This window comes from Nothobranchius furzeri, chromosome 8 (assembly GCF_043380555.1).
Source record: "Nothobranchius furzeri strain GRZ-AD chromosome 8, NfurGRZ-RIMD1, whole genome shotgun sequence".
Lineage (NCBI taxonomy): Eukaryota > Metazoa > Chordata > Actinopteri > Cyprinodontiformes > Nothobranchiidae > Nothobranchius > Nothobranchius furzeri.
Genome location: NC_091748.1, coordinates 58,255,846 through 58,279,128, shown reverse-complemented (window position 1 = coordinate 58,279,128; position 23,283 = coordinate 58,255,846). Strand labels below are relative to the sequence as shown.

At 42.1% G+C, this 23,283-nt stretch overlaps 1 protein-coding gene across 2 annotated transcripts in view; it reads right to left on the bottom strand.

Annotated features, from left to right (window-relative positions):
• Positions 1-20,933: 20,933 nt before the first annotated feature.
• arhgef18b (rho/rac guanine nucleotide exchange factor (GEF) 18b) overlaps positions 20,934-23,283 on the bottom strand; it is a 61,926-nt gene continuing 59,576 nt past the window's right edge. For both annotated transcript variants that reach the window (XM_054752361.2, XM_054752362.2), the window contains 2 exons: positions 22,345-22,488; positions 20,934-21,949 (listed from right to left, as the gene is read on the bottom strand). In XM_054752361.2, the coding sequence (XP_054608336.1) occupies positions 21,705-21,949; positions 22,345-22,488 (389 nt within the window). In that variant the 3' untranslated portion in view covers positions 20,934-21,704. The remainder of the gene's footprint in view (positions 21,950-22,344; positions 22,489-23,283) is intronic.

Here is a 23,283-nt window from a genome sequence, read left to right as displayed (position 1 = left end):
TATGCTACCTAACTCTATGCTGTCAGTTATTTTAGTCCCTGTAATTAAGGATAAAACAGGTCAAATTAATAATAAGGATAACTATCGGCCAATTGCCTTGGCCAGTACTCTGTCCAAGGTGCTGGAGAAAGCCCCCATGTTAAGGCTGGAGAAGTTTCTTATAACGTCTGACAATCAGTTTGCTTTTAAGTCTAAGTTAGGCACAGATACGTGTATTTTAGCACTGAAAGAAATATTGGATTTGTATAATACGCACAACACAACTATTTTTACATATTTTATTGACGCTTCCAAAGCATTTGACAGAGTTAATCATGAAAAGCTCTTCCATAAACTGCTTTGTAGAAAAGTCCCAAACTATCTGATTAGGATTTTAATATATTGGTACTCCCATCAAAGCATGCTAGTTAAATGGGGGAATACTGTATCTGATGCCTTCTCTGTGAGTAATGGAGTATGGCAAGGTAGCATTTTGTCTCCTTGCCTTTTTAACATGTATACGGATGACCTGTCCGAGTTGCTGAATAGCTGTAGGACTGGTGGGAATACTACTGTGAACCACCTGATGTATGCGGATGATTTGGTAATCTTCAGCCCTTACAGTGCTGGCTTGCAACAACTGCTAAGAATATGCTCACAATATGGTTCTGAGTTTGACATCAAGTTTAATCCAATAAAAAGCAGTGTTATGATTGTCAGGAGCAGAGAAGATAAAATACTCACCTTCCCTGACTTTCTTTTATCAGATGGTATTCTTTCAGTATGTGAAGTTAAATACTTGGGGCACTATTTGACTGCGGACCTGTCAGATGATAAGAGATTTATTTAGGCAGTGCTGCCGGCAATATGTGCAGGTCAACACGCTCATACAAAAATTCTCTATGTGCTCCGTTTCTGTTAAATTAATACTGTTTAAAGCATTTTGTACTCCCATGTATACTGTCCATTTATGGCGGAATTACAGAAAAAGCAGTCTACAAAACTACAAGTAGCGCACAATGATGGGCTGAGGTTTCTGTTGAGGATTCCTCATTCGAGTAGTGCAAGCCAGATGTTTATGTCTGCTGATATTCCTTGTTTTGCTGCAGTGCGTCATAATCTTATATACAGGGGCGTGTGCAGACTATCAGTCTCTGAAAGCAGTGTCATTGTCAGCCTGACCAATATAAAACGGAGCTCGGTTCGGTTTTTGTGGAAACAGTGGAGGAGTTGTCTGTACGTATGAACATTGTGTTTATTTTATTTCGTGTTACTGTATTTTATGTGTTTGTATCGTTCTCTTTTATCCTTTCTATGGACAATTTTTTTGTGTCCGAAATAAAGATGATGATGATGATGATGATGATGATGATGATGATGATGATGATGATGATGATGATGATGATGATGAAATGGGTAAACTAGTAGTAGCACATTCAGTGTCAATGAAAGTAAAATGTTATTATCAGGAGAGGGAGAATGTTTAAGTGGTCAGCAACAGTGTTCAAGCCGATGACCCCCTCCATGAGGGCCCCACAGCTCAGCAGAACATCACTGTAGCTTTTTCTGGGGAGAAAAACAGAGAAAAATAAAGTTAACAGCTGAAATAGCAGGAAATAATACAGTTAGAGAGCGGATTGTAGAAGAAAGTAGTCGAGTGTGGAAAGTGGTCAAAGAAAAGTCCAAATCTAAATAGTTCAAAGTTGTTAAATAATAATAATAAATGACCCACACTTGTATAGCACCTTTCAGAGTCAGAGGACTCCATAGTGCTTTACACTACAGTGTATTATTCATCCATTCACACCTTGGTGGTGATGAGCTACATTGTAGCCATAGCTGCCCTGGGGTGGACTGACAGAAGCGAGGCTGCCGAGCACAGGCGCCGCCGGTCGGTCCCTCCGACCACCATCAGCAGGCAAGATGGATGAAGTGTCTTGCCCAAGGACACAACAGCAGAATTCTCTGCCAGGTGCCAGGATTGAACTTACAACCCTCCAATTACGGGACATCCCGCTCTACCAGTATAAGCCGTTTCAAGCGAGCCATCGCCACCTTTGTTTTTTCAGTCAGTCACAGTAACATCCTGCCCACCACACCAATATAGTGCCGTGATTGGCAGGACACTGTTCAGGCCTACTGAGGCTCTAACGGAGCGTGGCTAGGCCCACATGCAGAGCAAAACCATTCTGCTTCTGCTATGCTCTGTCTAGATTTCTAGGCTAGAAATGTTTAGAATTTGGTGCCAGAATAAAGAAAGAAATCCTAAAATCTTACCTTGAACAATGTTTTAATTTGACTTTAGGAAAGAATCCTGCTAACATGTTTTGGCCTTCAAACAGTGAAAATGTGTTTATTTTTCCACCTTTAGTCAGGAAATGAAGGAACAGAATGCACAGCTGGAGATAGAGTTGCAGGCTCGCTGTTTTAATGGTACTTTGGTTCAGTGGTCAAGACTCTAACCACCAAGCAGTTGGGTCACACAGGGTGTGTTAGTCCTCACAGCAGAATTAGTCCTTATTGAGGCTTTAGGAAATCAGATCCCACGTGATTTCATTTTAAATACATGTATTTGTGCAACAAATTACATAAAGTCGTTAGGGTTTTTAAATTTGGGACACATATCCAAAGGTTTCTTTTATCTTTTCAAAAGGCCTCACATAGCTCTGGTTAATTAGATGTCAACAAAAGGCGTCCCTAGAAACCACCCCTCTGACACCAGGCCAGGCTCTGGCCACTCAAGCATGTGGATGAATTCAGGCCAGCACGGCTACCGGGAACCATCAAAAGGATTTTTTTAACCACAAGGCAGACAGCATGAAAAGATGAAACACACACACGCATGCACTTTGAAAAGGAGACCGGGCACTGGACAGTGGGATGAGCAGGTCTTTCAGTGGCTCCTATTGTCATGCAAAATGTGCAAACTCTGCTCTGCTGTGTGAGACAGATTTTAACCGAAGCACAATTAAAGCTCTACAAATTAAAAAGACATCTGGAAGATCTGCTGGAAACAAAAGAGCATCAGAAACGGTCAAAACAACTAGAACAAAGAGGAAAGAGGAGGGGTGTGTGCATGTGTGTGTGTGTGTGTGTGTGTGTGTGTGTGTGTGTGTGTGTGTGTGTCTGTGTGTCTGTGTGTCTGTGTGTGTGTGTGTGTCTGTGTGTGTGTGTGTGTGTGTGTGTGTGTGTGTGTGTGTGTGTGTGTGTGTGTGTGTGTGTGTGTGTGTGTGTGTGTGTGTGTGTGTGTGTGTGTGTGTGTCCGCCCTCTCTTTCTGCCGGACAACAGCATTTGTTGCATTTTTCAGACAGGAAGTGGGAGTTAGAATCTGGTAAAGGGTGACTTGCTCTTTAATTAATCAGCTTATAGTTTTTCAAATGTAAACATAAGCTTGTGAGAGAACATTTCTGAATTTAACTTCATAGTATTTTTGTTTTTCTTTTTTTATTATTTCAATGAACTCAACCTGCAAAGAAGAGAAGGTTGATGAGCTGAATGCTAGACCGCTGGATCAGCCTACCAAGATGAAGAAGCTCCATTGCTGTCACCAAGGGCTTTGATAATCCACTGGGGTTAAAACGTCATCAACGTGTTCACACAGGAGCAAAGCCATTTCCCTGTGACCAGTGTGGGAAACGTTTTACTGAGTCAGGGAATCTAAAACACACCAGAGGATTCACACAAGAGAAAAGCTGTATAGTGTGTGTGACCAGTACAAAGACGGTTTGAGTGTCACCAACAGCACATTTTCCTTGATGTCACCTGGGAGGAAAGTCATTTGAATGTGTTAAAGTTCCAACAACATTGTTTCAATAATAATAATCTGAATTCAAACCAATGTACTATACTATACTATACTATACTGCACTGTACTACCACACTGTACTATAATGTGCTCTAGTATACTGTACTGTATTGTTCTATACGATTCCATACAGCAACTCAATCTGATCCACCTGAATCCTTAAAAATAGATGGCTTCACCACAGACAAGTGATTTTATGAGAAACAAAAGGTAAATAAATAACCAGATCACTGAAGAAGGCAAGAAAACACACAGCATCAACATTTTTCTGTGAAAACGTTTACAGAAAATTCGACATATAGTTCTGTGTGTGTGCGTGTGTGTATGAGCGCAACAAGTTCAGCTTCCTGTAAACCTGTAAGAAAAAAGGCAGCAAGGTGGAGCCGAGAGGGACGCAGCTCTCTCCTCTCCACCAGAATATCGACGTGCGCCTGCTGGCGTGAAACCACCAGCTGGGCCCTCTGCCTGCTGAGGGCAGGAACAAAGACGGCTTGATGAGGCAGGAATAAAATCTCCTCTCGCCTTCCCCGGGGGCTGGAGGTCGACTGAAAATCCCACTGTGTAAAAACTGATCAATATAAACCGTCTGGCTTGTTCAGATGTGATGTGGCATGTCCACCATGATGAACTAAACCTTGTTTCTCTCTGTAAATGGATCACAATGATCTCAAATGTTTATTTTGCACAATATCAAAAGAAAATTAAAAAAATAGAGCCAGATGGACTGATTTATTCTTTCTGATGGTTCTGTGTTAAACTCCTTTAAGCTGCTTTCTAGAACTTTGGTAAATGTAAACAAGTGTTGCCCACTGAGACGATGTTCAGAAGTCAAACGTTGAATTTTTGTTGTTTATTTTTTAAGAAGTAACCATTTCTAGTAAATAAACTTTGTACAAAAAACGGAAATCTTGAATAAACAAAAAAATGTATAAATATCATCTAACTACTTACCAGGGGGAATTTTGGCCAGTTTAAAGTGTTTATCTGTGTAAATAGACAAAGAATTACTATTTGACCAGTTGTAGATAAACAGTCTAATCTTTTTTAAATTCTTTTTTAAACACAGGAACGTTTTTTTATCTTGCTGTGCCTTTCCTGTGTTTAAAAAAAGAACTTAAAAAGCGTTTAGCAGAAAAACACAGAATTAATTTACAAAAGAAGTCTCATCTTTGACATCTGCATAACTAGTAAGCTGAGAACCGGTGTAATCAGAAATCACCAAAGTGTACTGTTACCATTTTTAAACGGCTCCCATCACCAACATTTCGCCACCTATTTACACAACCGTCAGTTTCGTATTGCATGATTGTTCACAAGCTTAATATCACCACTGGCACCTACGTGTAGCATTTATTGCACATCACTCCCTCGCTCGTCAGCTTGGGGCGATGTTGGCAGGAGCAGCTTTGAGGTTTCAGATCTAACTTGTTCGGTAGAGGAGGAGTAAACAGAGGCACGGCAAGGCAGCTTTAGCACATTTCATACACAGGCAATTCAATGTGTTTTCCATTAGCAAGAATAATATGAACATTAAAATAACATGACAGCTCAATTCAAATACACAAATACATTTAGATCAATTTAAAAACACAAATTAATTTCAGATTTAAGTATAAAAATAAAAGACAAAGTTAAAAGCTGAGAAGTTACAGTGCAGAAGGTGCAGCATAAGCAATGTTCATTCAAAGGCAGATTTGAGGTCTGCCTTTGATTTGAGGATGCTGATTCCATCTGTGTGCAGCATAGGAGCTAAAAGCAGCGTCACCCTGTTTGGTTCTGACCCGAGGTTCTACCAGCTGACTGTTTCCGAAGGATCTCAGAGCCCTGCTGGGTGTAATAGTCATAAAGAGATCTGACCTGTATTTTCATCCCACGTAGAGGGACCAGATCTCAACTTGCCAAATGTGGGACAACGTGAAGTTCCAATATAATGAGAAAAAATATATAAATGTATATTCTGCCTTTTAGCACTAACACCACTGTTACATATACATAAAATTATTATTCTAATTATCATCATATATTTCTTGTATATATTTTATTTGAATTCAACATGAACAAGTATACAGCAAAAGCTTTTCTATTTCACAGTTCCTCTCACGTTACCACAACATAACTCAGTAGTGGCTCTGGTCATTTTAATAACATAGATAGGCCCACAATAATTTAAAAAAATGCAGGTTTAAGCAGCTTTTCAGAGTTTTCATTGAATGTTTTCCACAACAGAAGGACAGTTAAATTACCAGTAATATTTTTTTGATGTTTTTATGTTCAGAATCAGCATCTCATTGAAAAAATATCGATATTTTTTGCATTTTTTTCATAATTCAGAAACAAAACATTTTTTTAAACATGACAACACAACTCTTCTAATTTTAGGTGAGAGAAATGAACAACAGATTCTAATCTCTAAAAATTCAGATCTAATCTAATAATAATTTCTTACAGTTACTTTTTGCCTCAAATTTCTGAGAAAAAGTGATGAAAGCTTCCATTTATTCTCATTATTTCTTCACTGTGCTTTAAGGGGCTCAGCATGTACGCAGGTACATGAAAGCGCAGCATCCTGTTGTGTTTATCATGGACCTGTCTAACTACTGGAAAACCTGCTTTTGACCTCTTCATATCAGACTCTGCGCAGAGACATGAAAAAATGATTTAGAAACAACAAAGACTTTGTCGAGCATCTCTGAACATGTTTAATTCACGAGTTTACAGCATTTTTTCCTCTGCGCTCACTCACGCTTGTTTTGGTGGTTCAGGTGCGCTCTACATAGGGTCTGCGTTAAAGTCCCGCCTCCGTTTGATTGACAGCAAACAGGCAGATTTCTCCACGGTTTCTTTTACAAGATTGAAACTCCGAACGGGAATCTGTCAATAATGCGGGACATGAGTCTCAATTTGCGGGACACCTGCAGTAATGAAAATGCGGGACTGTCCCGCACAACGCGCGGAGATCTGGTCACTCTCCCACACCACTGAGTGATTATAACCAGTAGTGTTATTTTGCAGGGTGTCCCCCAGCACTTTATAAGCCTGGCGGGCCGCCAGGCTTTGCTTGCCCACCCACCCACCAGCGTCGCCCCACTCCCCGACCCTACCGTGTCCGCTGAAATGAACAGCGCAGCGAAACTAGGGCCCTCCAGCTGATACTGGTGAGAAACAGCAGCAGAACGTGTGCAATCCAGGGGCGGCGTTAGGCCCGGCTACTTGGGCTGGAGCCCCGGATGTTTCATGGAAAGCCCCGAAACTAAATCGCGGAAGTAACATGCAGTACCAAAGTCCAACAGAGAGGGAGCAGCTGGCAGTAGTTTGTATACAGCCTGCCTGAGCCTCCACCACTGAAGAAGAAGCCCTTCAGCAGCCGGCTTCGTCTACAGTCTCAACGCATGAAACGCATGAGTGAAGATGGACATAAGGATGTTTTTTAGACAAAAGGTACAACAACAGAACCCCAGCTTTGATGAGACTGGTGTTGACTCAGGTTTCTGAGTCTTATTTGAAAATATTTGTTGTGCTGCTGGTTTGCCTAAAGTTAGCTTATCAGGTAAAGTTGATGGAGAAAGAAAGGGAATATTTACTATCATCTCACCTTAAACACTAACAGGAACAATACTCTGCCCTGAAAATGCTTAATATGTAGCTTCAGATAAAAAATTATGTGGTACAAGACAAATATATGATGACTAGTGCGTGTCACGTGTGTGCGCGCTTCAGTCCTAAATCCGCCCCTGGTGCAACCCCTCCACCCCCACCTCTGCTCCCACAGAGGAGCGCTGTGGGACGGAGTGCGCGACCCCCCCCCCCCCCCCCCAACTCATTTTCTTGGGGAAACCCTGTTTTGAAAATGATTATTTAGTTTACTGGTAGATTGAAGAACAGGAGTGATGTGCTCAGTTCTCTTGGGTCTTGTTGAGACTAGCAGCATTCTACATAAGCTACAGTTGCTTCACAACTTTTTTGGAAAAGACCAGACAAAAGACCAGAGTGTGAGACAGGCAGACAGACAGGCTTAGCACCAGAGTAGACGCAGGAGCTGTCTGGTCTCTGCTGTCTGAATTGGAGATGAATGCATGCGTGCGAGCGTGTGTGTGTGTGTGTGTGTGTGTGTGTGTGTGTGTGTGTGTGTGTGTGAAGGGGATACACACACACACACACACACACACACACACACACACACACACACACACACACTAGCATCTTTTCACTGACGTCTGTCTCCTTATTGATAAAGAGGGACCTTTTTACCTTCTTTACCACAAACAAATGTTCCTTGACCATGCAGCTCATGTTCTAAAGTCAAATTCAAGAACATTCAGTCAGGAAAAAGAAAAAGACCGCATTTAAATGCCACTGAAACAAGACCCTTCAGCTGAATTTGAGACAAGCCAAGCTGTGTTTGGCCTTACAGTTTTGTGTTCAGGATAGAGAACTTCACTTCACTGCTTTCCCGTAAACAATCCTCCTCAAGTGTGAGTTCCTGATATTCCGGGCTCAATTTCACCAAAGATTTTGAATAAACAAAGCAGCAAACATCTAACAAACTGAAAATTAGTCACGTTTTGAAACATTCTAGTAAAATTTGACGTTTTCCGGCCCCTTAAGGCTGAAACAATGTGAAGCTGTGATCAAAGATGATTCATGGGTCTGTTATTACTCTCTCACACCATCCACCCTTCTTGCAGCTCCCCTTAAAATATCAGTCTGTCTCCAGCTGAAATGCTGTGCACATTTAGCATAAAAACCAACATTTTGAATAGTGGACCTCATTTCCAGGTTTGCAACAGCAAAATCTGTTTTACAGAAACAAAATCATCTAGAATAAGATACATGACAATTAGATCCAGCAGTGGAGTCTGTTAGTGTTGACTCGTTCCTATGCCTCCCTCACTCTCGTCCTCTTCTCCAGATTAATTCCACCACCTCTATTTCTGAGTCTGTGTGCACCGAGGTCCTGTGGTTGAGACAGAGGAGGAGAGAAATGTGAGCACGGTGACAGGAGATTGCTTGCAGACTTGCCAGGACTCAGTCACTGAAATAGCTGTTTACACAATGGAGTAATTACCCAGTAAACTCCACAGGCCAGAGGAGAGGAGCCTTCGGAACAATGGATTTGAAAATCCAAGAGTTGATTCTTCAGAATTTAAAGCTTTGACACGTTATTTTTTTTTCTTTGTATATTTGTTGTGTTGCATTTTGAGCCCAAATGCTAACAAGCAAACATCCAACTGCTTTACGGAGATTCAAACTGGAAATTGTTCTCCCGCTGATGGTAGGAGTTGTTTTATTTCCTGTTCACTGTTGATGAAACCAATATGTCCATCATCACACTGCATCATAGGACTAGTTAGCTATTTTAGCACATGAATAGTTTTCATCTACCTTAACCCACCCAGGCTGGCAAACAGGGTTTCATCCAGGTCCCAACGATTGTCCCTCTCTTCATGATCTAAAGTAACCATCTGAACACTGGCACCATGAAGCTTATCATTTTGTATCATTTCTCACTGTATTAAATCACATTGTGTCATAACTTGTTGTAAAGCAGCACCATATTTGTTTCATGCAGGAATGTATTGTTACAATCTGATAAATCAATATTGTTGTCACATTATATCATGTCACCATCGTTAATAAGCGAATCATCCATGTCACCAAGTAAACGATAAATGGCCCACACTTGTATAGCATCGTTCTGAGTCAGAGGACTCCAAAGCGCTTTACACTACAGTGTCTCATTCATCCATTCACACACACACACACACACACACACACACACACACACACACACACACACACGCGCGCGCGCACCGATGGTGACAGTACACTCCCTGGCCAAATAAAAGTAGTCACCAAAAATAAACATTGTTGGACCGCCTTTAGCTTTGATTTGGGCTTCCATTTGCCGTAGCATTGCTTTGATAAGCTTCTGCGGTGTCACAAGATCTATTTCCATCCTGGGTTGCATTACTGTTTCACCAAAGTCTTGATGATGATGGTAGAGTCTGGCCGCTGCACAAAGCCTTCTCCAGCACATCCCAAAAATTCTCAATGGGATTAAGGTCTGGACTCTGTGGTGGCCAATCCATGTGTGAAAATGATGTGTCATGCTCCCTGAACCACTCTTTCACTATTTGAGCCCGATGAATCCCGACATTGTCATCTTAGAATATGTACATGCCACCAGGGAAGATGGTCATTCTGTGTATTCAGGTAGTGAGCTGACCTCATTCTTGGAGCACATCCTGTTTCTGAACCTAGACCTGACCAACTGCAGCTACCCCAGATCATGGCACTGCCCCCACAGGCTTGTACAGTAGGCACTAGGCATGATGGGTGCATCACTTCATCTGCCTCTCTTCTTACCCTGATGCACCATCACTCTGGAACAGGTTCCATCTAGACTCATCAGGCCAGTTTTTAACAATGCGTTGGACAGTTCTTAACCCAGTTTTAGTCGTTTCTACAGTCTTCTTAGATGTTTTGTCTGCTTGATGCCAATGACCTGATCCTTCTCATTGCACCAGTTGGGTTTAAGTAACTTGTTACAAGCTGGAAGAATGATCCAATAGAAGGCTCATAAGTATTTGCTAAGTTAAATCCAGGTGGGGACTTTTTCTTTTGTCTTGGCCAGCCAGTGTATAAGATCCATTCTTGTCTTCATGAACTTAGATTCATTCATCCTAAACAGCAATAACCGTGGCTCCAGAACTGTAGCTGTACCATTATCATCTCAGTTATTTTTTCACAAGAGGCTTCAGACATCATGCAATCCAATCTTTCGTCTTACTTCAATTGCTTATAATGTGTGTATTTGTTAAAAAGCACCTATAATAATGCTTCTTTTGTACTTTTGAATAAAGGAAATAATCTGTGTAACTGATGCTTTGCAGTGGATGCTTTCTTCTGTGTTTTTGGCCAAAAAAAACCAGCAAATTCAAACACAAACAAGAGGAAAACAATTTCAAATGCTTTCTTTACTAGAAGAGCCATTGTCTTGTCTAGTCACATAAAGTCAACATGATGATGCTTCCATTCACAAGAAAAGCCCACAAAGGCTTCAGCCATGGAGCGTAGCTGATGAGCACAGACCGTGGGCTGAACAGGGTCGGGCCGGCGGACATTCCAGACGAGCCTGGCATACTTGGATTCATGTGGTAGAAAAAGACACTTTTCTCTTCCTCTTTTGTCACAAAGCCACTCTGAGGTCTTTTGTTCTTTGCCTGAACAGATCTCTTTTTCTACATGATTGCTGTTTCCTTTGACATGCATTAATAAAACACAGATTAAATCCCAGTTGGGCAAAAGGAGGGGGTTGATAAATTGCCTGAGGACAGACAGACAGACACACACACACACACACACACACACACACACACACACACACACACACACACAGAGAATCTCTAGCCCAATCTTTTTTTTTTTTCGTAAGAAGAAACTTCAAAAAGCTCCATCCTCTGCAAGGAGAGGCCTTGGAGTTGGACTGCAGCAGACGTAAACCCTCCCTCTAGCTCAGAAACACGCTTCACTGAAAGTCACACCAAACAGAATTATGAAAATAAGCCACATGCTCGTGTGTGTGTGTGTGTGTGTGTGTGTGTGTGTGTGTGTGTGTGTGTGTGTGTGTGTGTGTGTGTGTGTGTGTGTGTGTGTGTGTGTGTGTGTGTGTGTGTGTGTGTGTGTGTGTGTGTGTGTGTGCGCAAGAGGCGATCCCTTCTGTTGAGCCATTTTCGGTTGGCCACTACAGATGAGATGCGACATGGAGGATGAATGATACAATAGAGGGATGCTTGGACGTGTCAGCAGCATCTGTCTCTGTCTGCGGCTGACGTGTGTCATCCTCCCTCCTCATTCAGAGTGGAGCGCGGAGACTTATACAAAACTAATGAAGCAGACACACGCTGTATTAACACACACACACACACACACACATGCCCCTCATGCATGCACGCACACACACAGATGGACAAACAAGTGATGGTCCAAGTCCACCTTTCAACTGGCATCTCGTCTCAGATTCCTCAAGGAATCTCTGTCTGCTGCCGATACACACAAGAAGGAGTTCAGATGCAGGAGAGGAAACTCGGTTGTTTGGTCACTGCAGGATGGAGCAAAATATTGAATGATTAATGACCAGACTGGATGTCTCTAGGTGTTTTGTTTACAGCTGTGACAGAACTCAAGGGGAGTTTGTTGTTATGTTCAATGCAAATTTACAAAGCTGATTAAATATTACAGGATCAAGGTCAAAAACTGAGGAGGAGACAAGGAAAGGACTTTCAGTGTGTGAACGACAGCCCTGCCCGGGTTTTGTGGTGGAACTGGTTCTGGTGCAAGTTACAGGAGATGACAGAGCTCTAATAGGAACTAATGTCACATTATCTCATTATCCTACTTAATTCACTTTAACACACTGCCAAGAATCTTTGACATCTTAATGGACTGAAATAAGATCTACAAATAAAGAATCAGAAAGAGAGTAAAACATACAGAAAGTGTCTCTCTGGGTGTGTGTGTGTGTGTGTGTGTGTGTGTACGCCTCAGAGGGAGTTCATTGGTAAACAGTTTCTGCTCGGTTGCAGAAGGTAAAGCCAGAGGTGATGAGAATTAAACTGAGAAATAAGTTCAGAGGTGATTAAGAGGCTCTTTGTGCCTGTGAGGCTGAACTTAGTCATGTTGGTGAGAATGAAACATTAAAGTTCATTCAAAGTTATGTAACAATCCACTATAAATCAGTATCTGACTGCAATACAAGTAAACATATGTCAGCGGCAGTGAAGGTGGCAAATACCTGTTGGTTTCATTATAAAGCTACATAAAATCCACAAATGTGTGGAAAGTGTGATTTTTTACATAAGTTAGATGTTTTTTTCTCAATACTAGATAATACGTAGAAGTTCATTAGAATTTTCCTCTGCATACATCTAATTTCATTATTATAACATTTAACTACACGTTTTGGTAATCCCATAGAAGAATGGTCTCCTGCACACAGAAAATAAAGACTTTAAGGTCCAAAGTCTTGCAACTGGATTCATTACAGTTTATCTTGTATTTATTGCATACTGGTAAGAGAATCCTCCAGAATCATCTTTATGTGTGATGTCATGACCCAATGCACAAACATCATGGCGGAATCTGTCTGAGTCAGACACCAGTGTGAAATAATGATAACGTAACGGTCAGATTTCAACAAAGAGCTGCTGTTTGGTTCATAAGGGGTTTATTACATTATTTTGAGGTTTTATTAGAAACATCACCTGTTTGATTTGCTCTGTTGATTCCGAAAGATCTAAGTTTTTGTTCAAATATTCCTTTTTTGCTTTAATCTTTGCTAAACAATCTCTACCTGTGTGTTCCCGTAACGTTTTACATTTTGCACATCCAAGGTGCACTTGCTAAGATCCACTAAGCCTCGTCTTTTTCTGGCTTTGCAGCACTTCAGTGGCCTTTTGCTCTTTTTGGCAGCGTTCTCCTACCCCCCCCCCCCCCCCCCCCATCCTCCTTCAGCAGCAGCAGCAGCCAGACAGCTCTCCAACTTGCCAGCTTCAGTGGGAGGCTGGCAACTGCTCTGTTGCAGCTCTTAAATCAGAGAAGCTGTGTTTAGATCCCCCCCGTAGAGCACATACGAGCACCGCTGAGCTCCACTCTTCTAAAATGAAAGCAGGATGAGCCGAGAAAGCTCTGAGGAGTTATTCTGGCCCCTGTCAGTGCTCTGAGCTTCATCTGAATCCTTCTGGTTTGGCACAAATGCTGAATCTATAAGCTAGCACTTGTAAAAAATGACAAAGGACTTGTTTAGGAGTTGCAGTGCACTTAAATAGAACATCAAAGACTCTGTAATGGACACAAAACCATCTTATTTAGAGAGAATACAACTTTTTGCTGCTTTTGATGATGTTGACAGGGCTTCATTGGTGTAAGCAACACTCCAGGCTATGGTTTTAAAATCCTCACAGAGAGACACTGAAAACGACACAGAGAAGTTTAAGTGCACCATCAACAAGAGTGCATCTGCTTTTAAAGCTGCTCCCAGCCCCTCTTTACTCACTTCAGATGCTTTTCCAGCTCTCTTCCTCCAGGCCTCCACACGCTGGTGCATGGGCTTGCTTTTCTGCTGTCTATTCCCAGTGCACATGTTTCCTCTGACTTTAAAAAACTAATTTGATGATGGCAAGAAACTTTTTTTTAAAAGCTCCTGGGATTTTTCCAAGCTCGGAGAGAGTCAGCAACTTCAACAGCCCACGTCCTTCTGACATAACCAGATTTTTCCATGTGGACTGCCAGGAGGCCATTTACCTTGGAGCTATTAGCATTTGACTTTGACTACCAAAGAATGTGTGTGTGTGTGTGTGTGTGTGTGTGTGTGTGTGTGTGTGTGTGTGTGTGTGTGTGTGTGTGTGTGTGTGTGTGTGTGTGTGTGCGTGTGTGTGTGTGTGTGTGTGTGTGTGTGTGTGTGTGTGTGTGTGTGTGTGTGTGTGTGTGTGTGTGTGTGTGTGTGTGTGTGTGTGTGTGTGTGTGTGTGCGCGCGCGGAAGTTTTAATCCTTTGAAAATGCCTCTGAGACCTCCCACACTGCACAGTCCTGAACAATACTGTATCCTGAAGCACAGATGGGAAATGTCGGAAAAGCCAAACTGTAAACTCCAGAGGGTTCATTAGTGGTGACTAAACACCAAAACTGACCAGGATTTACATCCACCTCGTTAAAAACTGCAGACAAAGAAGTCCGAGTCCGATTATCTCGTCACAAAGGCACCTATAAAACGTTGTGATATATTAGTCGACATAGTCAACTGGTGAACTGGCAGCGGAGTCGTGGGCGTTCATGGATCGTTACACCTGCCTGTGTGGTCAAATCACACAGAAGAGCTACTGTAGAACAAACGACTGAAAACCTTAGTGCTGCTGAGACTGAAGGGAACACAGAGGACAAAGCTGCTGCTGATGGGGTTGGTGCTGCATAGCTGGAGACCAGTAAGGGTGTCCATGGTGACCCATTACTAAAAGCATACATGATACCAAAAGCAAGAGGAGGTAATACAAACCAAAAAGTCATGTGAACCTCAACAGATGAACAGATGAGTGAAACGTGGTGATTCACATATTATTTTCCAGGAACAGCACACTTTATCTGTTACAGTTATCAGTGTACACAGAGCACGAGATGCACATTTCCGGTAGAGTATGTACTCAGAAGACAGTTTAGTTCTCAGGCAAGTATCTAGAGGTGGGAGAAGGGTGTGCTTGGTTCCAATGTGGTTTTATTGATTCAGTGGATTTTTTTAAAGAATAACATTTAAATGTTTGCATCAGTTATTTGTATTCATTTGTGTATGTGTTAATTATATTTAATGATGTTCTGGATGAGTGCAGTGTGTCAGTCCAGTGTAATATTTGTCCAAGGCAACATTTTCACAAAGGAGACAAATGAAGACTTTGACTTTTGCACTTTTAGTTGTGAGCAGGTCCAGTAGACTTCATTTTTCTGCTTATTTCCTTATTAACCTGTTTTGAAATATTGTAACGTATTGTTCACTTTTCCACGACAAAAACTAAAAGACTACTCATCACTTCCTGATTGGAGGCAATCGCCCGACAAGCACACGAGAGACAAACAGGACAGTCGTCAAAGCGACAGCCGACTCAGAGAGCACAAAGGGCACGTCAGCACGGAGCACACTTCTTTTATAATCCACCTTTTCTCTTCACTCAAGGCGTCTCTTCAGAGCTAACAAAGGTCATCCATCTGATCTTAGTTCTGCCTGAAACTGTCGCCTCCCACCTTGCCCCCCCCCCACCCCCAACACAGAAATTTCTTTTGTTGACGTACGATAAGAGATCAGTGACACAGGATGGAGGAACAATGATTTTCATTCATCCAAACCAAACTCGCAGTGAGTTTACATATCACACATGTGCAACCCATGTGAAAATATCTGCAGTTGCATGATGATATTTACTAAATACACACGTCTGATAAAAGCAACAGGCCTGTGCTGTTCTGTCCTTCGTTTATCTCCGATAACAGCCAAAAATACTCTTAATACCATCGCCTGCACAAACTCTTCTTTCTCCAGGGAGGTTATGTAAGCAGACATCTTTTACTGCAGCTATCGTCCTGTTATCACCTCGGGTCTTTTTTTAAAGAAGGCAGCTCTAGCTCTCATGACAGCTAGAAGCAACAGAACTACACACAAAGGAAATCACAACACTCTCCTCTAAAGGAATTTATATACATATATGTATGTATGTATGTATATTTAGGACAGCGTTGTTTGTCACTGAACTTGCGTCATGGTAAAATGAAATGTAGTTTCAGTACAGACATACAGCACATGAAACATGTAGATGCAACAATGGTTTGATTGTTTATAGCGCTCCCATTTATGCAGATCAGAAGACAATGGGTGACAAGAGGGCAGGAAAAAAACATGTGGCCCTACTCTGCTCCTTACAGGCCACAGTTGGTTTGCAAGAAAAGAACACCTCAGACATTAAACCACATATTCAGAAAGTCACAACATAATTCAAAGTGAGGTGGGTGGGAATGGTCACGCATTCAAGGGAGCCCAGCAGTTAATCATCAGCGCAGCCTTCCACCTCTACTGCCCAGGATGTGCAGCAAGTTGAAAAATGACGAGCTCTTGCATTCATGTGTGGCAGTGTGAGTGAGTCCAAGAACTCTCTCTCATTTCACTTGCTGTGTCCGTCGTATCAGATGCAACAATACGACCTTCCAAGGAGTCCACAGTCCAATACGGGAGGGAGGGGTAGGGCTTCTATCTGCATAAACATCCCAGCTGGATGAACGGCCTTCCAAGGCCGACATGTGGGGGCCAAATTTGTTCAGCATAAATGAGTACACCCCCTTTAAAAAGTACACATTTTGCTCAATGAACAAAGAACAATTTTCCGAATTTTCACAAGGCTGGTTTTATTGAACCATTTTTTAACTCAGTAACATGAAATTAGGGTTAATAATATAACTTATATTACAAAATCTTCAGTTTTACTAAAATTGGTTGAAGCAAAAATGAATACACCCCACAACAAAAACTACTACATCTAGTATTTTGTATGACCACCGTGATTTTCAAGGATAGCACCAAGCCTTCTAGACATGGAATGAACAAGTTAGTGACATTTCGCAGCATCCATATTTTTCCATTCTTCAAGAATAACCTGTTGTAGAGCCTGGAGGCTGGATGGAGTGTGATGCTCAACTTGCTGCTTCAGAATTTCCCACAGGTGTTGGATTGGATTCAGATCAGGAGACAGACTTGGTCATTCAATCACCTTCACCCTGTTCTTCTTCAGAAATGCAACAGTAGCTTTAGATGCGTGTTTTGGATCACTGTCGTGTTGAACACGTCTATCTCCTTCAGTATAGAGCCGTACATTGCTCAGTTTATGATACCATCAATGAAGTACAGCTTCCCAACACCAGCAGCACTTATGCAGCCCACATAAGGACACCACCACCACCATGTTTCACTGTAGGCACCATGCATTTCTCTTTGAAACAGTCACCTTTAACCATAAGTTCCAAAAACGGTGAACTTTGTCTCATCACTCCAGAGTATAGAGTCCCAGTAGTCTTCATCTCTTTCAGCATGGGCCCTAGCAAATCCTAGGAGTGCTTTTCCTAGTGTGCTTTTTCCTTTGTGGATGATACCCATGCATTCCTCTGCAGTGTGTGCCGAATGGAATTACGGGAAACTCCAGTTTGGCGTTCTACTGCTTTAGCTAACTCGAGTGACCTTGCATGGAGATTTTCTTCCACGCTTCTCTTCAGAAGATGCTCCTGTCAAGATGTAAACTTTGGTGGACGGCCTGGACATCCCTGCAAGATGGATGCACTTCAGTCTCTTACATTTTTGAGTCATTTTGCTACAATATTATGACTGATGAGCAAAGGCTTTGCTGATCTTGTAGACCTCACCTTTTTGTGTAAATGAATAGTTTCCTTTCTCATATTTTGTGACATTTCTCATCCATGTGGAGCCATCACAGCATGAAATGGGAAGGGCTTTTCTTTAAGTAATGCCCAAAACAGCCATTTTTCATTTACTTTACTCAACATGAGAAAACATTTGTTTAGCCACATATTTAGTATTGACATGCTAAGATTATTTAAATTCTTCACAAAAATACACAAATTGTATTTTTGATTTTGACCAATTCAACTAAATTCAGTTTATTTATATAGCACCAAACCACAACATTCCAATACAGGCGAGTTCATTAAGCCAATCAGTAAACATTTCCTATATGAGGAATACTCATACTAAGCAAGCATGCAGTGACAGTGGGGAGGAAAACTCCCTTTTAACAGGAAGAAACCTCCAGAGGATCCTGGGTCAGAATAAGCAGCCATCACCACGGCTCACTGGGGATCCAGAAGACAGATCTCTCTCTCTCTCTCTCTCTCTCACACACACACACACACACACACACACACACACACACACACACACTTTTCATTTTGAAACCAAGCAAGAAATCCCAGAAGGCCTCAGTTAGATTTAAACATCCAACACTTTACGACCAAAACCAAACTGAAAACTGCTGCTGACAGAGTCTGACTCTGTCAAGCTAAAATTTGTCTCCGTGTTTTATGATGTTTGTCAGCACGTCTGGCTCTAAGGAGAACCTATTTGTTCAACTTTGCGGTCAGAGCGGCCAAGACTCCCACTTCCTGCAAACAGGATTACATAAAAGGCCTCGGAGGGAGCTGAGGTACATGATCGGAGGCGAGACGAAATGGGCAGAACAGTGGAAAGAATGAGACAGAGACAAAGAGGATGGAGGGGAGGGAGGAAGCAGCCTGGAAAAAATAATTGTTGAGGAGACAGAGGAAAGCCTCTAATGACAGCAGACAATAAAACGTGGTCGCTGCAGTAGCGTCTGCCCTGCCAGGAGGACAAAGGAGCAGGAACTGTTCAGAAGGTTCAGAGGGATTGAACGACCACAACAAGGCCAGAAAACAGAGCATTGTCTGGGAGCAGGCTGTTATTAGGCCGTGTAACCATGGGGTCTATGACACCCCTCGCACCTCCAGTACACTGACCAGTGACGAGTCAGCTGCCTAATTGGGTGGTCTGAATTTAAAAGAATAAACAAATCTGAAAATCAAGTCAGAATCACACTAATTAGTTCTAAGGGAATTATTCGGTGTTTTAAAATAAACACATTCAGACACCAAATAATTTACAGCTTTTTTATTATTACTACATTTGTCTAAGGCAGCCGTTTGTGCTCACAGGTCTCTACTGTTGTATTGTGAATAAAACAAAAACAGTACAAAAATGATCAGTTTTGCTGTTTTGCTACAGATGTCACACTGAAGTTTACAGACAAGCATCAAAATCATTCACTTTCCCCTTCAAGTAGCTACTTTCCAAAGTGACTAGTGTAAAATTGGCAGAGGAAACATTTGTGATTATTTACATTTTACAGGTCCAGCAAGTGTGTGAGGAGAGGAAACAGAAAACACACGTGTACACACACACACACATGCACGCGCACACACACGCGTGCAGACAGATGAGACTGACAGCCTTCTGAATTATACAACGGCTTAACACATTAAGCTTTTCAGTGCAGCAATGCAACATTTAAGACTTCATTAGAGCGCCGTTGAAAGCCTCCACCTGCTGAGGTTTGAGAAAAGTCTGGAGCAGAACTAAAGTGCTCTTGCACAAGTTTTCCTGTCACACAATCCCCCTCTCCTTCAGGGTGGAAAACTTCAAAGCAAGAAAATGTACCCATGCAGGCATTTGACCCCGGGGCAATGAGGTTTGAGAGTCACATCTCAACGTTCAGCGTTTCCATCGTGAGATGCTCGACAGCTGTCATCTCTTGTTGTGTGCTCGCTCTTTACAGGTTCTGGAATATTGATTCCATTCATGAAGACACACGTGCACGCACTAGAGTTCATAATGGTGGTCTCCTGCAGTTACACACCTTTGATTAAACTTATTTTACTGCTGAATGTTTACAACCTAGTCATGTCTGCCCTGCATTTGAGACGTTTGTGACAGAGGAGAAAAACATTTCCCCCAAAAAGGATTGTTGTTGACCCTCCCTGCAGATAAAAGGCCTCGTGTTTAACCACACAACCAGCACAATATCCTTCGTCATCCATGCAAAGCTCCATGTGTCTTTGGTTCAAACCAGAGGACAAAAAGCAGATAATTATGTTTTAACTGCTGCATAATCATGGTGAAACATCATTTACAGATTTTTCCAAGGAGCCAAAAGACAGCGCGCCCAACTTCAGTGCAACAACTTAAACACACGTTAGATTCAAAATATCCACATTCAGTTTCAGTTCATCAGCAACAAATGATTATGGTTTCATTACCTGCCAGGAGGCTTACACACACACACACACACACACACCAGATTGTGTGTGGTTAACATACACAAATATCCAAACGGACATCTGCTTGATTTTCACATCTTCACAAGTTTGTTAAAAGACCGCAGAAGGAAGCCAAACTAACATAATACACAACATGAAATGAACAAAAACCTCCATGTAGACAAAACTAAATGCTTACGTGTCAACATCTTTATGCAGGGAAACAAAAATCTGACAAATCTAAATCATAAACTTGAAAATGACACAGGACCCTTTTTGAACTTTAAAAATCCAGCTGATAAAATGTCATCAATCAACAAATCAAACTGTCGTCCAAACCTTCGAACCTCAGTTAAAGTGACAACTTTACGTAGTAGAAATGTACCATCAGTCAGCCGATTGGTTAGCCTGCATACGTCAGATCACAGAAACCTATTCCAGTGACAAAAGATTTTATAAAAACACAAACTGTCCATCAGGGACAGTTTAGAGTTCGGCTGGAGGACACAAGCACCAGCTGGAATATTAATGCTCCAACAGCCAAGAGGATAGAAAGTGTCGTCTCCCACGTGTTTCCTGCTGCACCATCAGCCACCTTAAATGTGGGTTAACTAGTGCATCATTTAAACAAACAACTGTCCTGGTGTCCATGATGATGAGATACTTAAAGCAAGGATTTTGGGAAATGCTTCCCCAGTTCAGACAAACTCAAACCAATTTATTGTTTTCTTTGTGCCTAAACATAAAAAAAAAGAAAACATTAATATAAAAGCCCCCTAAATTAGTTGATTTTCGTCATGTGCCAAAAAAAATAAAACACTCCTCCTGCAACTGTAATTTCTGTTTTATGTTTTCTTTTTAGGGCAACAGTTAAACATTAAAAGGCCAATATATTCATTTAATTGAAATAAAGTAGAACAGTCTAACAATTCAACAAAAGTGGAAACTACAATCAGTTCTTACCAAATAATTATGATTAAGACCAACAAACAAAAATCAAAATCAAATGAAGCTTCGCAGTATGGACAGCCGTACAATCGCATTTTACATATTTTCCACGTTAAAGTACCTTCATTAGCTTGGAATGGAGTATTTTTACATTTGTGCAAACGAAAGTTCAAACAGGCTTGGATAAAAGTCTCCGGTCCTGCAGAAGCAAACTGCGAAGAGCAACTATCCATCGCTGAACTCACCTTCTTCATTAAAAGATAAAAGGAGTCTTCTTTTAGAAACATCCTCTTCAGTTCTTTTGTTGTCTTTGGGTTAAAAACAAACAAAAACACAACAAGACACCTTTGTTTTACTCCAGATTTCCACCCCATAATTAAGCTTTGATTAAAAAAACTACCTAAATTTTAAATAAAGGCAGTTTAGATAGAAATACGAAGTCAATGTGTCCAAACGGAAATGTTGAGCCTTTCATTGAGCCGCTGCTCTGTGTGGACAAATTAACCGTGCCGTCACTGATCAGGCCTTGTGGTTCACTTGGGATCAGTGGATGTCCTGTGCTTGTTTTGTTTTAAAATCAGTGCTGCTTCTGCTTCTTCATTAAAAAAATATGACGTCCTCCTTATTGAGGTCGTCTGTGGCGATGGAGTAAGGAGGTGGTTTGCTGTGGCTCAGCCCGTGAACCTGTGTGTTTGGGCCATGGCTCGTCGGCTGCAGCTGGATGGGATCAGAGCCCTGACACTGGGGAGGCATGGAGGGAGGGGGGTGGATCGGCATGGGGGGCTTCTGCACATTTGGAGGATGGGGAGCGTCTAGTCCGAGGCTGTCTGGAGGACTCAGTTGATCTGTCAGACACAGAAAGGAACATCAATGAGGACAAGGGATTACTCTAGAAAGGACACAGTAGTCAGCAGTGTTGGGTTATTAATCCAAACTGCTATCAATTACATGATCGTTCACCATTAGCAGTAATTGTGAGAAAACAGGATTAAACTGTGTGTCAGCAGTACAGGTGGTCATCAATCAGAGGGAAGCATGTGAAACTGATGGGTGTTTACACAGGGTGAGGCCAGCAAAGCCAGCTAGGCCAGCTTTAGAGAGGAATGTGAGAGGGCGGGGTCCGCTTTGCCCAGGTGAGGAATTCTGTGTCTGTGAGAACCGATGTTACTAAACACAGCAGGCAAATGCACACATGGACCGATCGTGTTTGGGTTTGTCCAGATCAGGTGCAGAACGGTACCTGAGTGTTGGTGCAGGGAGTGGGACTGAGGAGAGGCCGCCGAGGGCGTCTGCTGGTGGGGGCTGATGGAGCGCTTGGCTTTCAGGACGTTGTCCTCTCTGGAGGACAGTTTCAAAGGAAGCATCTGCTTCATATCAACAGAGGCTACGAGGTTAGAAAGAGATGACAAAATATTAGATTGTTGTTTTAAACCAAAGTGACTGAACAGGACAACATCTTACAACTGTATGTGGGTGGGAGGGGGGAACCCACGGACACCAGTCTCCTGCAGAAACTAAAGTTCATGTGTTTTCTACTAAGGTTGTAGTGTTAAGTTGGTCTTGAAGGTATCAGCTCCACCCCAGAAAACAGCCTAAAGGAAGCAAAGTCTAGGAACGAAAGCACACCAGTGATCTAAGAGTCATCCAAGGTGACCCAAAGCAGGCCCAGACACGCATCTCATAACATTCTTCTTCACATATTTGGTGTCATTTCAAAGAGCAACTCAAAACTTGTTTGCCTCTTTGATAAACACCCATGTTTCCCACAGGCTGACGGGATTGACAGCAACACTGTTGCCAAACCTGCAGGGAAGTAAAAGGTGCCAAAAACGGAATTTTCGGAGTAGTTTCTTGCGTCCTTTACTCCTTCATTCAGGATTCTAGCCTGAGGGATCTTGTAAAGATGCTCTAAAGTCAGCTCTTACTGGTGTAAATAAAGCTCCGTCTCTTGTTTCTTCAATACGTTTGCCATGGTCTCTAGTATAAAAGAATGACTTAGGGTTGCTTTCTGTAGAAAAAAGCTCGGGCACTCCTGTTTCAGGAAGTAGAAGTCAGCCAACAGAAATGGGTTCGAGCGGGGGGGCAGAAAAAGGCAGGAATAGGAATCTTGCTCACTATTATTCACAATAATCAGAAAGCTTGCCTCTGATTGGCTAACAGAAAATTTTGCCATTTTGTG